At 39.0% G+C, this 14,381-nt stretch overlaps 2 protein-coding genes across 2 annotated transcripts; both read right to left on the bottom strand.

Annotated features, from left to right (window-relative positions):
• Window positions 1–1,159: 1,159 nt before the first annotated feature.
• LOC129809384 (nucleolysin TIAR-like) lies at window positions 1,160–2,412 on the bottom strand. Its single transcript, XM_055859193.1, has one exon. It carries the CDS (start codon window positions 2,410–2,412, stop codon window positions 1,243–1,245), a length of 1,170 nt encoding a protein of 389 aa, XP_055715168.1. The 3' UTR covers window positions 1,160–1,242.
• An 8,589-nt stretch (window positions 2,413–11,001) lies between these two features.
• On the bottom strand, window positions 11,002–13,824 carry LOC129809377 (uncharacterized). Its single transcript, XM_055859187.1, has one exon. The coding sequence runs from the start codon at window positions 13,822–13,824 to the stop codon at window positions 11,002–11,004; it is 2,823 nt and encodes a 940-aa protein (XP_055715162.1).
• Window positions 13,825–14,381: the final 557 nt, after the last annotated feature.

Below are 14,381 nucleotides of genomic sequence, written 5' to 3'. Positions count from 1 at the left end.
TGCAGTTTTGGCTGTGGATCTCATGATCTCAATTTCACAGTCACTGGCAATTGAGAATTGCAATTTCTGGACTGATTCAGCTGTAGTTTGGGTCAGATCCATCAACCCAAACCTAAACAAGACGTATTCGTCCGCAACCGGACCAAAATCATTTTGTCACATTCAAAAACCCATCAATGGAATTATGTGTCAACGCATGAGAACCCGGCAGACCTCATCTCGCGAGGCACAAGCGCCAAAGATTTATTATCGAGCGACTTATGGTGGTCTGGACCCAAGTGGTTGTGCCTTAAGAGGGAAAACTAGCCCTCAGTGTTCTCTATTTCGTCATTTCACATGCGTTCTCCTCAAGCGTTATGCTTTATGGAAAGTTCCATTCCCAAAGGGGGAGAAACCGAAACACAAAAATTTCGTTCAATTTACGAACATTTAGTTTGTCGTATTGGAACATTCACGCGTATGGTCCGGACGCTTGCGTGGTGCATCAGAGCTTCTGATTTCTTCAAGTCTCATCGACGTGTGACACGATCTCTTAAGATAGCGCAACAATCACCACTAACAGCTAATGAAATTTGCAAGGCTGAGACTTTGCTCATCAAATGGGCACAGCACGAGGAAATGCTTGAAGTGGTAAATGCAGTGGCTAAAAACACCCTCGACTCTAACAACAAATTGAAATACATCAGAAAACTCCGTCCATTTCTGGATTCTGATGGGGTATTGAGGGTGGGGGGAAGACTTCATTATTCTAATGAACCCTACTATGTAAGGCATCCCAAAATTTTGCCAAATGCAAAAATTTCCCATCTCATTGCCGTTAGAGAGCATGTCACTCTGATGCACGCAGGTCCGCAACTTGCCCTTTCCCATTTACGCCAAAAATACTGGCCAATTCGTGGTCGAAACCTCGTCCGAAGAGTCCTCCCTCGCCAGGATAACCAGGCTTGTATTTCTTTCCTCAACAGGTACAATTACCACAATTATTTGGGGAAAAGTCAGGGCTTTGGAACTCAGGAGTTCTTTGTCTAATTCTCAGGTAAATCCTCACCAACTACTTATACTTTTTTTTCTTCTTTTCAAGTAAGTTTAAGTAGCAATAATTGTACAAGTTATACAAGTTTTTCTTTTAACATCTTTTGCTTTGTGATAGCTTTTGTGGACAGAGTGAGAGCCCTAAAATGAAAATTTCTATCTCTTGATCCTCTTGGTTGTTTGTTCTGTATCCTCAGTGTTGAGTTCGTCTCATTGTGTCTGATATTGTGGCATCGCCGTATACATGATTTGAGGCTCATTGGAAGCGGCCCCATTGGTGGCCGTCACACTCTGTACCGTGGGGACTCCCATATACATCGTAATGGCCGGCTGGACCATGCGATATGCTCCGGATCCTTGCTGTGGACTCGTGTAGGCATAGGGATAGTAGCCCTGTTGCATGTACTGCGCTGGCATCTGTGCCGCAGGATATCCCGGCTGGTACCAGTAGCCCATTTGCTGATAGGAATAGGGATACGGTGCTCCCTGTGGCTGCACCGGCTGACTCTGGTTTGATGGCTGGGCATTACTGGTGGTATCTCCACCATTCTCCTTGCCCCAGAAGCACTTGACGGGCTGTCCGTTGATGTCGGTGTTGTGAGTGGCTTCGATGGCATGCATTGCGGCTTCCTTTGTGGTGAAATTGATGAAGGCATAGCCCTTATCCTTGAACACCCTGATATCCTGAATGGCGCCAAATTGGCCAAAGTGCTTGTGCACCAGCTCCTCGCTGATCACATTGGCTGCAAAGCCTCCACAGTACACCGTGGCATTTGTTGGACTGGTCTGATTGTAAATCTCTTCGTACGATGGCTTACCACCCTTGATACCCTTGCTCGTTTCACGCGGTGGCTGTGGTTTGCGGGTGCTCCAGTTGGTACGAATTGACCTAGAGCCCAGCCACTGTCCATTCATCGACTGAATGGCATTCTGAGCTTCAGCCTTCTTCACGAACGACACAAAGGCACATCCCTTGGATTTCAATGTTTGCGGATCGCGCACAATGTGACAATTGGAAATTTCTCCAAAGGGTGCAAAAGCCTCCCTTAGGGTCTCTGTCTCAATTTCCGGACTCAAATCCCCAACGAAAATGTAATGGTGGGAACTAGTGTCAGCTTTTGGCTGATTTCCTGGACTCGTGGCCCAATTAACTTTCATCTCCTTGTCCAGGAAGAGTCTCTTATTCATGGCGGTCAGTGCTGTGGACGCTGACTGATGATTGGTAAATTCAATGAATACATAGGGATCATTGGCAGGTTCCCTAATTACCTTGCAATTCTTCACCATGTCAATCTGTGCAAAGGGTGACCATAGCAATTCCTCAGACACCGAATTGTCAAAGTTGCCCACATACAGGGTCTTGGGCTGTGACTCGTCCATCTTTCTTTTCCTTTCTTTCGAACAGAAAAAAAACCTCCAAAGCTCACTCACTCACCCAAAAAGCTTCTCCAACTCTGGGCTGCAGATGTACCAGCTGCAGTACCACCACTTGTGGGGTGATGACACAGAGTTCCGGGATAAAGGAGGATACCGCCAATTTAGCACGAGAATTGCGTGAGGAAATGGTAAAAAAAGTACGCCCGTGCTCTCGACGACTACAACACACACATACACTGTCTCACTCTCCACTGAAGAACCGCATTCAAAAAGTGTCCAGAAAGATCCTCTCACAGCGCACTGGGAATTGTTTCTGACACACAAATAACTATACCACGCACTTATTCAACACCTTGGGCATCCTATTGAGCACTTTTCAGCACCTATTTACACCTATTTTTGCAAGAAATTCTCACTTCCCACATAAAAACCACTAGGCGTCTATGACATGACATCTGACATTGCCAAGTTTAGTAATTGATTGATTGAAGATTGAAGAAAATGATTGAAAATGATGAAAATGATTGATTGAAGAAAAAAAGTATTTTCTCATGAAAAATACTTGAAGAATACTTCTTTTTTTATAAATTTTGCCGGAATCTCCTAAATGAAAAAGACACATATTGATCACAAAAATTCTTTTCTATTTTAGATTTTTTTTTTAAAAATTTCTTAAAGAAAAGTTTCTTTTATTTTCTTTTATTTTAAAAAATTATGACTAATTTTTTTTTCAGTCAAAAAAATTCTATTCCCAGGTTGTTTGTGGTGAGGCAACATTTTTGGCTTGTCTCGCAAAAAGGATTTCTAAAACAGAAATTCTTAAAAAAAAAATAGTAAATTTTATTTTGCTGTTCTATTAAAATATCCATTGTGGGTGAAAAAAAAACACAAAAAATCGCGAGTAACTAGACAAAATGTGTATGTAAAAAAAACTGAAAATATTCCCATTTGTAATGTTATAAGGAACATTGGATTAAATCAACTAAAAAATAAAAAGAAAAAATAATAATAATTTTGCATATAAAATGAAAATTGAAATAAAAGAAAAATATTCAACGTGGGAGACGTAGCATTAACAAAAAAAGCAAAAGAATTTATTAAAAAAAAGTTAAGAAAAGTGTATAAAGTGTATAAATTTTCTTATTGGTTACCCCCCGGTTCCTGATCCGCGCCTGATCTATTTTGTTGATTATCTTTTAAATGTTTATATAGTTAAAAGTTCTGAAATATATCGTTAGTTACACATAAAGAGTTAAGGGACAGATAATCCTAACTGGCTTATGTAGGTGAGATTCTTAACGTGAGCTAACTCGGAGTGCATGCAAATTCGATTTGGAGCTGAAATTGGGAGGCGCCATTCAGTTATCTTGAATCAAATTCGTGAAATTATACAAATTTTGTATTTAAACCAAAATATCAAGGATTTGGATGAACTGGCACAAAAGTGATATATGGGTGAAATGTAGACCAGAATGTACTCTATAATTTTCCTATAGAACATGATCTCATCGATTACTCAGAAACCAAGATAAGCGAGGTTGTTTGTTTCTGAATTCGTTTTTTCGACCAGAGTGCCCCAAGGAGTCATTTGTTGAACTTCAACTATATCAAAGAATTGTTGTATTTTATGGGACTTTCCATTTAAAACCATATTTTAAGTGTCTTGGTGGAGTAGAGGCAGTCAAATTGCCATCTGAGTGATTTCAAAGCGTTATTATGGGAAAAATCAATTTTTTCACACTTAAACGGCAAAATCAAAGTGATAGCGTAGTCTGAGCGGAAAATGATGTATCAACTGAATGTAGAGACAAATGTGCTCTACAATTATGTCGAAGTAATCATCAAAATCGGTTAAGCGACAGTCGAGATAATTGAGGTTATGTGATATTGAATTTTTTTTTCGACTGTGGCGCCCCTGGTGTTGGTCCCACGCAGTTCAAATATTTTAGAAAGTTATAGCATTTGGTGAGATCTTTCGTTTAAGCCCTCACTCATCAAAATCGGTCAAATGGAACCAGAGATATGATTTTTTGAATTTTGTGAAATTTTACCCTTCATATCTCCGGTTCTGTTTTAACCACAGCGCACATTTGCACTATTTTGGAAACGTCCTAGACTGGACTACAACATACTAAAATTTCATTACCTTGCACAATGCCGTTTTTGAGAAAAATGAGTTTGAATTTCGATGAATTTTGACGCTATCACAACGCCACCTGTGGTGACTTTTTGAACTTCCATCTGAAAGTGCTCATCGAGACGAAACCAAAAAGGTAAAATTTAGGTCGCTATGTTAGTTAGAACCGGAGATAGAGGCCGGTCAATGTTCGAACTTTGACCCCTTATAGCTCGGGTCAAGGGTTTTAGATCGACTTAAGTATTTTTTTGTTTGATAGGTATAATCAACGGCTACAACATACTAAAATTTCAGCCCGATCTATAAAGGAATTTCTGAGTTATTTAATTTATAAGATTTATAAATTTTCTTTTTAATAATAGCGCCCCTAGTGGTGGTTTTATGCACTTGCGATATTAGAAGGGGAAGTGGCATTTCACGAGAGCTTTCCAAAAAGCCCTCACTTTTTAAAGTCTGACAATTAGAACCGGAGTTATGACCATTTTAATATTTGTTTTTTGGACTCTTATAGCTCGGGTCAGGGGGGTCGGGGGACCTTAAGTTTGGTATTGATGGAAAGCTGTAAGGCCGAGATATAACATACTAAAATTTGAGCCCGCTCGATGCCACAGGGGCGGAGCTATTGAGAAAACAAAAAAAGAGGGGTCTTCAAAATGACGGTAGGAGGGGTGGGGGTGGGGGGTCAATGCACCAAGTTGCAATTTTCATACGATATATAACGTTTGCCGAAAACCGCAAGTCGATATCTTTTTTAGTTTAGGAGCTTTTAAGCTCCAAAGAGTGGCCGGCCGGCCGGGAACGTAACTTAGCCCCCCATATATTCGTGATCAGGAAGTGGCGAAACACATTTTGGCCAAGTTTGAGGTCGATCGGACGACATAAAATTTTGTTAGGATTATAGTAGGTGAGATTGTTAAGAATCTCACCTAATATCATGGGAGGAAAATTCGCATTGATTTTTAAAGAGAATGGGTATTGAGAAATGTGTGATATATGTTAAAAAAGAAAAGGAAAAAAGGGAAAAATAAACTAAAGATAGTGGAGAAATATATTAAAAATAGAAAAATTACGCTCTAAACACTTTTTTCTTGCGTTATTTTATTTTTTTATTTCACGGATGTGTTTTTTTAGGTGTGATTTCTTCATAATCACACCTATTGTGATACTCCGATTTTCTAAAAGTGCTCCGATCGAGCTGAAATTCACAGGGTATATGTTTTGAACATCCCTGATGCCGAAAATGATAAGCCGGCAATTTCGGGTCCGGCTGCCGTCCGGCCGTCCGTAGTACGCAATATCTCTGGATTGGATAGAAATATCTTCATAACTTTTTTTTTAAATATATCTACTCGCGCGTACGACGATTTCTGTCCCATTAGTTTTTTGAAAAACCGGTTCTAAACCGGTTAAAAATCACGTTTTGTTTTTTATCTCGAAATCCCATTATGCAATTTTGAATTTTTTATGTTTATGTTGTAGCCCAGAAAATTTATACCAATTTAAAAAAAATTTAAGTACATTCGTCCAACGGTTCTCGAGATACAGTAGAGTCTCGCTATAGGCCATCGCTCTATAGTCCACAATTTATCGACCGTTTATTTCAAAACACTGATTTTAAGTTAGGTTATGTTTTTTAGTATGCGAAATTCATAATTATTTTAATATTTATGGCAAACTTTATTAAGTAGTTGTGATAATTGTGATCCACAATGAAGAGAGCAAGGACAAGTACCACAATCGCAAAGAAAGTGGAAGCCGTATAGCAATTTCAATATTTAAAATCGTTGATAATTATAAAAAATTACATGGACTATAGTGCGACCCATGTGTCAAATTTGAAACCAAATATGGACTATAGCGAGACTCCACTGTATTTCACTTTAATGATTTCAATTTTAAGAAAATTTGCTATTAGCGTCAGGCGGGAAAAAAAGCGGGAGAAGCGGCGTCGAACAAGCTTTCCCCATATATATATATAGCACTGTCTCACTCTCCGTTTCTCTCTTTATATTCGAAGATTTGTAAGGTGGCATATATAATTCACGATCCGCGATGTCTTTCCCGGGTCGCGTAATTTCTCGCGGATTTTCGCGGGGCGCGTAATTTTTTGCGGATTTCCCGGGGCGCGTAAATTTTCGCGGATTTTCGCGGGTCGCGTAATTTTTCGCGGATTTTTGCGGGGCGTGAAATTTTTCGCGGATTTTCGCGGGTCGCGTAATTTTCCGCGGATTTTCGCGGGGCGCGTAATTTTTTGCGGATTTTCGCGGGCGCGTAATTTTTTGCGGATTTTCCCGGGGCGCGTAATTTTTCGCGGATTTTCGCGGGTCGCGTAATATTTCGCGAATTTTCGCGGGGAGTTCAATTTTTCGTGGATTTCCGCGGGGCGTAAAATTTTTCGCGGATTTTCGCGGGTAGCGTAAATTTTCGTGAATTTTCGCGGGTTGCGTAATTTTTCGCGGATTTTCACGGGACGTGAAATTTTTCGCGGATTTTCGCGTTGCGTGAAATTTCTCGCAGATTTTCGCGGGTCGCGTAACTTTTTGCGGATTTTCGCGGGGCTCGTAATTTTTCGCGCATTTTCGCGGGGCGCGTAATTTTTCGCGGATTTTCGCGGGTCGTGTAATTTTTCGCGAATTTTCGCGGGGCGTGAAATTTTTCGCGGATTTTCGCGGGTCGCGTAATTTTTCGCGAATTTTCGCGGGGAGCGATTTTCTCGGGTCGCTGACAAAGGTTCTCAATGAATGTAAAGTTGAGGCCTTTATCTCTCATAGTTTCCGAGACGATCGATTCAGACACTTTTATGCATTTCTCATCCAATTTTCCTCATCAATAACGATAATAAGTTACATACAATTTTAACGAAATTTGCATTATTTGTGAATGATATTCAAAGGTTTCTTCTATTCGATCCGAAAATCGCCAAAGTTCGCCTGATACAGGTATTTTTTTTATAATTAAAACCAGTACTTAAAAATCTTCTAAATGATCATATGGTACATATTTTGAATTATGTTTTCAGTTGAGCAAGAACAATTGGTTAACGATAAAGAGTGGTTAACTCGCAACAACAAGCCACTCGAAGAAGTTAAAGAAAAATGGGGAAGGACGATCCAACTGCGTTGTCCAGGACAAGAAATGTATGCTGTAAACATCCATGACTTTGTTGTGGAATGGCCAGCATTTGACACAGAGTTGTGTCACTCACTCGTAAGTTTCTTTAATGTTTATTTGGTTTTATTTAATTATCTAAGACATTTAAAGAACTTTCCACTTTTAGTACAAATTTTCTATATTTTTTATTTTTTTATATACTTGGCTATATTGGTCATTTGTTACATTATTCAGGTTAATATGTATGCGTGAAAAATGTTACTACAGATGCTTTTATTTGTTTACTCCGGGCGAGGTTCGAACTCATAACTGTGACAATCGAGGCAGAGTGCTTAATCTCAAGATCTACCCCTATACGAGGCACCCTTTCAAATATTTTTCTACTAAAAAATTGTCTCTGATGAAAAACAAATTCTTAGTAATTAATAGTTATTTTTTGAGAAATTTACATTTCATTATCTTTTTCAATCATAGAAAAAAATCTTCGAAAATTTTAACTAAAAAACAGGGACAAAAATAACCTAAAAATTTAAGTAATTTTTCTGACAATACTAATTAGTGATAATTTTCAATCTAATGAAAAATATTATCTTTGAGTATTGTAGTTTTTTTTCCCAAAAGGGTTTTGCTTAAAAAAAATTGGAAGTATAAAATGTATAAAATATATTTAAAATTATTTTTCATAATGAGAATTTAAAAATTCGTCATTTTTTAGCTTAAAAATTTAATATAGAGCAAATAGCTGGAGACTTACAAAAAATATCCTAGATTCCTTCAACCTTCTACCTTGCAATTTCGTACAAACATAAGGAAAAAGTAACTTTAGGTAGTCAGGAAAAATAATTCCATAATTTTTCTTTATGGGAAACCGGTTTTCCAATCGTCCTTAAAGGGTTAAGGAAAAAACAGTTTTCGCTTACCGAAAATCAGCAACAAAAATGCAACCGATAAACAAAACTTGTGCAACGACTTACATCTAACCTTCGAAAAGACAAGAGTCTGATTCAGTGTATTTCTTGCTTATATGAACGATATCGACAAAAATACTCAAAAAATTTGAGTAATTTTTCTGACTATACCAATGTCTGATAATTTTCACTGTAATGAAAAACATTGTGTTTGAGTATTGTAGTTTCTTGTTATATAATAGTTTTGCCTAAAAAAATGGAAGTATAAAAAATAATAAAAATCAATATTCAATATAATAATATTAAAATCCGTGATTTTTGAGCTTAAAACTTTATTATATAGCAAATAGCTGAAGACTTGCAAAAATATCATAGATTTCTTTAACTTTATACTTCACAATTACGTACAGACATAAGAAAAAAATAATTTTAGGTAGTCAGGAAAAATTATTTTCTTTATGAGACACCGATGTTCCAATCGTCCTTAAAGTGTTAAAAAAGAAAAAAAAACAAACTTTAACAATTTTGATTTCTTAATCATAACTGTAATTCGGGACACTGCAACCAAGGATTTTAGTTGCATTCTAGATTAGTTTACTAAATCATTCCGATAATTTCAAATCTAATGGCTCCGCCACACCTTTTAGATCAGGAAAATTTCATGAAGTCCAAATTCGTGTCCCTGTCTTTCTCACATGCTTTGTATGTGTCCGTCCCATTCTTTCGCGCTCTAAAATCGAATGAGCTAAATTGAATTTGTTGTGACGTTTAAAAGAAGAAGAGGAGTAAGAAAGAATGAGATAGACATATATAAAGCGTGTGAGAAAGACAGAGATTCTAATATGGACTTCATGAAATTTTCCTGATCTAAAAGGTATGGCGGAGCCATAAAGAATTGTCTTACTCGACCTTACCCAAAATAAATTTATTTTCAATATAATTGTTTTCTAGCTGTCTTGGGATTTCGATGCAAAATTTCCAGATAGAAAACCTGTCGGAACATGGACTGACGTGTGCAACGCGGTTTTTAAGGATCAAAAAATTACTATAAATGACTACAACTCCAAGAATGAAAGTAAGATCATTATATACATTATCTTTTATTCTTATGAATTTCTCACATTTTTTGTGCATTTTTAGACTCAAGAGATATTGTCGTGATGAGCACGATACATAAAATACTGAAGCCTTCGATCCAGAATGTGAAAGATAAGAGAAGCCGTAAATTCACTATTGAGGATTCACAAACTGCGCAAATTTTCTTCATTGCCACATTAAACGATTTGGACAACTGCATCAAGGAGAGAGCGAAGGTTGGTAAAATACAACCTATGGTCATTGTTGTGGGGGACAGGATAAACCCTGAGAAATACTTAGTTTTTGTGGACTATAAGTATTTCAAATTTTCTTCTTTCATGGACGCAGTCGACTTTAATTTTAAACTGTTTTATATGTTTAACTTGAAGTATCCTGAGGAGTGTCATTATGTTTATGAGTTCCTGCAGGAATTTCTTTATGGAATTGTGCTTAACAAGAAATCATCAAAAGTCATTAACTTCATAAACATTGTGCAAAATACTACGACATAACCATGTTTAAGTGTTTTCTATGCAAAGAAGAGTTTGGAACACCAGACATATTGATCTATAGTCACTTTAAAAGACAGCATGCAAATTATCAAAAAAATATTTTCATATGCTACCAAGATTGCGGTCAAAAATTTAAACAGTTGTGGTTGCTGAGAAGACACTTAAATAGTCATGAAAAGTCCAAAACCAATTCAATTAAAACTTCAAATATTGAAAAAAATTCAACTTCAAAAACTATTAATAATAGTATCGATAATTCAGAAAATCAATTGTTGGAGCAGTTCCAGTTTTCTAAGCAACTGGAAAAATTTGAAGATAACGTAATGTGGAGAATTACCTGTGGTAAACAATAATTTCTCTGTGATAGGATTCTGTGATATCTAATACCCTCTTCTTCCTGCCCAGTTTACCTGGAAATATATATTCCTTTAGTAAATGTCTTCAACAGTGATCCGGAACGTAGGCGGCTGGATTTTCCAGAAGACGTTTCCTCGATGACCGCCAAATCCACTGAGGCAGTGAAACACAATTATCACCTTCACCAATTATTTATTTACACCAATTTCTCCACTACTAGACTGAACACAGTTTAACTCTACGTCACTGTCGTTTTTCTGTATTTTAAAGTTAATAATTTTATAATAATTTTACAAATAAATCTAATGCACTTCTCCTCACGTCTCTTTGATTTTCAAGTCTCTTACGTAATGCCCAGACTGTTTCCCCTACTTTCTTTCCAGCTGATCTTTTTCACCACTTTTTCCTCCTTCTCTCTCCCTCCATACATGTTCAAAATCCAACCGTCTTTTGTCTCTTATTTTTAAGAGATCTCCAATCAATGGAAATTCTATACATGCTCCCGGGGGAGATTGTGACTCTCACATGTTGGAAATTTGGCAACTTTAGTCACTGACCTGGTATAGGTTCCTGTCGGGGTTTTTATGTCGATGACTCTCACCTTCCCGTCTCCTCCAGTGTGAACTCCAACAACTCTTCCTGTTGTCCATTTGGTGGTTCCTATGTAAGCATCGTGTAAGATCACAATGTCGTCCACCTTCAGGTTCACTTTCTCCGTGTGCCATTTTGAGCGCTCTTGAAGTGTGTGCAAGTAGGATAGCCTCCACTTTCTCACAAAATCTTGTACAATCCGCTGACACAATTGCCATCTTGTCAAGTGGTTCATCCTCACGGATGCAAGATTTTCATCAGGCAGCTGAGTCGGTGGTGCCAAAAGCAAAAAATGACCCGGAGTCAATGGTTGTGGATCTCTGGGATCGTCCGACAGAATGGTGATCGGCCTACTATTCAACACGGCTTCGACCTGTGTGAGAATTGTATAAAATTCCTCATAATTTAGTCGTTGCTCGCCAATAACTTTCTTGAGATGAGTCTTTGCTGACTTCACTGCTGCTTCGACTAATCCGTTGAAGTGCGGAGAACGAGCCGGTTGAAAGTGCCAGGTAATGTTCTGGTTGATTGTTTGGTCTTGAATGGTTTGAGCTTCTTCTGCTAACAGACGTTGAAGTTCACGTGATGCTCCTAGGAAATTCCTTCCGTTATCTGAGAACACTTCTTTGCAAACTCCTCTACGTGAAGTGAATCGTCTGAAGCTGCTCATGAATGCTTCTGATGACAAACTGCTTACAATTTCCAGGTGGACTGCCTTGGTTGAGGTGCATACAAAGACAACTATGTCGATCCTTTGAGTGCGTCCACGGGACTCGGCGCCTGTCCTAATAAAGAATGGCCCGCAGCAATCAATGGCCACGCTGGAAAATGCCCTTACCAACGAAATTCGGTGTTTAGGCAAGTCTGCCATTATCTGGTTTTCTCGAGAAGTTTTGTGCACGAAGCACGCCTTGCACATGTGGACAACGTTTCTTGTGATATGACGTCCACCTATTGGCCAGTACCTTCTTCTACAATGAGCTAGCAATAGCTGTGGCCCGGGGTGCAATAGTGATAAGTGCATCTCTCGGATGATAAGCTTTGTCAAATCACTGCGTGGGAGAATTTTTGGATATTTGGTGTTGTAGTCATCATCCAGATGTCCCAATCTGCCACCGACCCTTAAAATTCTCTCCTCATCCAGAAACGGGTGCAACTTTTTCATTGCTGCGCTGTTGATGGTCACTGCTTTGTTGTTCATGAGATCCTGAATGAGCTCCGGAAAATGAGATTCTTGGTCCCATTTTATCAACTGATTCTCTGCCCAGACTAAGTCTGCTGCACTATGACTTGTGGGTTGATTCGGATGAGCTCCTGCATGACCTTTAGTCCTCAATGCTCTGAATCTCAAGAGTTGGCCAACTTTGCAAATTGCCAAAAGAACTCTCTTCATTCTGGATAAGTTGCTTATTTTTGACACGAGGGTAGTGAAAATGTAATTTCCTTCTGACTTGTTGACAGTGAGTGTAGCGACTGAAATGTCTTGTGACTCCTCGACTGCTGGTGGAACACTTTCCTTGCTTTCCCAAGCTAAATCACTCTCCTTTAACCAATGAGGGCCTTCCCAATACAATGATGAGTTATTCAACTCCATGGCTGTGGTTCCTCTTGAAATGAGGTCTGCCGGGTTTTCTTTTGTGGGAACGTGTCTCCAACATTCAACAGCTGTCAACTCTCTGATCGTTGTCACTCTATTTTTGGTAAAAACATCTTGTTTGTTTGAAGCGGATGCAATTTGCGCAAGAACTACCTTGGCGTCTACCCAACAATAAGCCTTGCTGATTTTCAGACTTTTTGCGACCTTTGCTAACAGTTTGGCCCCAAGTGTTGCTGCACAAAGTTCTAGCTTCGGGATTGTCTTAGTTTTGATTGGCGCAACTTTCGACTTCGCCGTCAACATCTGACTTGAAATTCGTCCTGAGACATCCTTGGTGACATGGTACACTGCGGCTCCGTAGGCTAGGTTGGAGGCATCCGAGAACATGTGGAGCTGCTCTTCACAAACATTTTCGTTTTTCGATGTCCATCGAGATATTCTCATAGACGGAATGTGTTGTAGTGAGGCAATAAATTTTTTCCACTCTTGCAAAATATCTCCCTCAACCTCGGTATCCCAGTCAATCTCATTCTTCCAAAGATTCTGCAAGATTAATTTCGCGTTGATTGTGATGGGGGGTAGTAGTCCTAACGGATCATAAATCCTTGCCACCACTCTCAGGATATTTCTCTTGGTTGGAACTAAATTCTCGACCATTGTATCGACTTGAAATGAAAAGGTGTCGTTTGACGGATTCCACATCAATCCTAGCGCTTTCACGCAGCCATCAGAGATTGAGACTTCCTTTGCCTCTGTGTTGCCTTCTTGCAATGTTTGAAGTACTGTCGGAGAGTTGGATTGCCACTTGGAGAGCTTCATTTGAGCTTTGCCGAGAAGACTAATGAGATCTTTCTGCACCTCGATCGCTTCCTTTGTGGTCTCCACTGACAATAGACAGTCATCCACGTAAAAATTGTTCCGAAGAACTTCTGCTGCTCGTGGGTAACTTTCTCCTTCATCTTCTGCAAGTTTGATCAACGTCTTTGTGGCAAGATAGGGTGACGCAGCACTGCCAAAACACAAAGTCTTGAACCTGTAGTCCATGATTGGTTCACTTGGTGATGTTCGCCAAAGAAAACGTTGCAAATCTCTGTGATCCTCATTGAGTTGTACCTGCAAATACATTTTGACAATGTCACAGGATAGTGCAATCGGGAATCGTCTAAATCTCCACAAGATCTCTATCAACTCCGGTTGAACGACAGGCCCCACTTTGATAACATCGTTGAGACTTATGCCGGTCTCAGAAACAGATCCGCAGTTGAAAACGATCCTGACTTTGGTAGATGACGCGTTTTCTCGAACAACACAGTGATGTGTCATGTAATATGACTTAGCTTGAAGCTCGATCAGAGGCACTCTCTCTATGATTCCCAAACTCAGATACTCTTCAAAGATATTAGAGTACTCCTTGTATAGTTGAGGATTCTGTGAGAGCCTTCTCTCTAGGAAGTTCAGTTGCCTTGAAGCTCGCTTTCGGTTAGATCCGAGTTCACCGAAGTTTCCCTTCAAAGGTAGACGAACATTGTACTGACCGTTTTCCTATCTTTTTGTCGTACTTGAATATAATTCTTCCACTTCCCTATACTCGACCGTTTGTGGACATTCTTCTGAGAGTTCTTCGAGTTCCCAGAATTTCCTGAGGGTCTCATCAATGGTTTTCAGGGATATTGTGTGGCAAA

This window comes from Phlebotomus papatasi, unplaced genomic scaffold (assembly GCF_024763615.1).
Source record: "Phlebotomus papatasi isolate M1 unplaced genomic scaffold, Ppap_2.1 HiC_scaffold_78, whole genome shotgun sequence".
Taxonomy (NCBI): domain Eukaryota; kingdom Metazoa; phylum Arthropoda; class Insecta; order Diptera; family Psychodidae; genus Phlebotomus; species Phlebotomus papatasi.
The sequence above is the reverse complement of the archived record's forward strand: the minus strand, read 5'-3'. Positions and strand labels throughout refer to the sequence as shown.

Bases quoted from the DNA above. Each gene is read 5' to 3' on its own strand.
- LOC129809384 (XM_055859193.1), bottom strand. From the start codon at position 2,412: ATGGACGAGTCACAGCCCAAGACCCTGTATGTGGGCAACTTTGACAAT.
- LOC129809377 (XM_055859187.1), bottom strand. From the start codon at position 13,824: ATGTATTTGCAGGTACAACTCAATGAGGATCACAGAGATTTGCAACGT.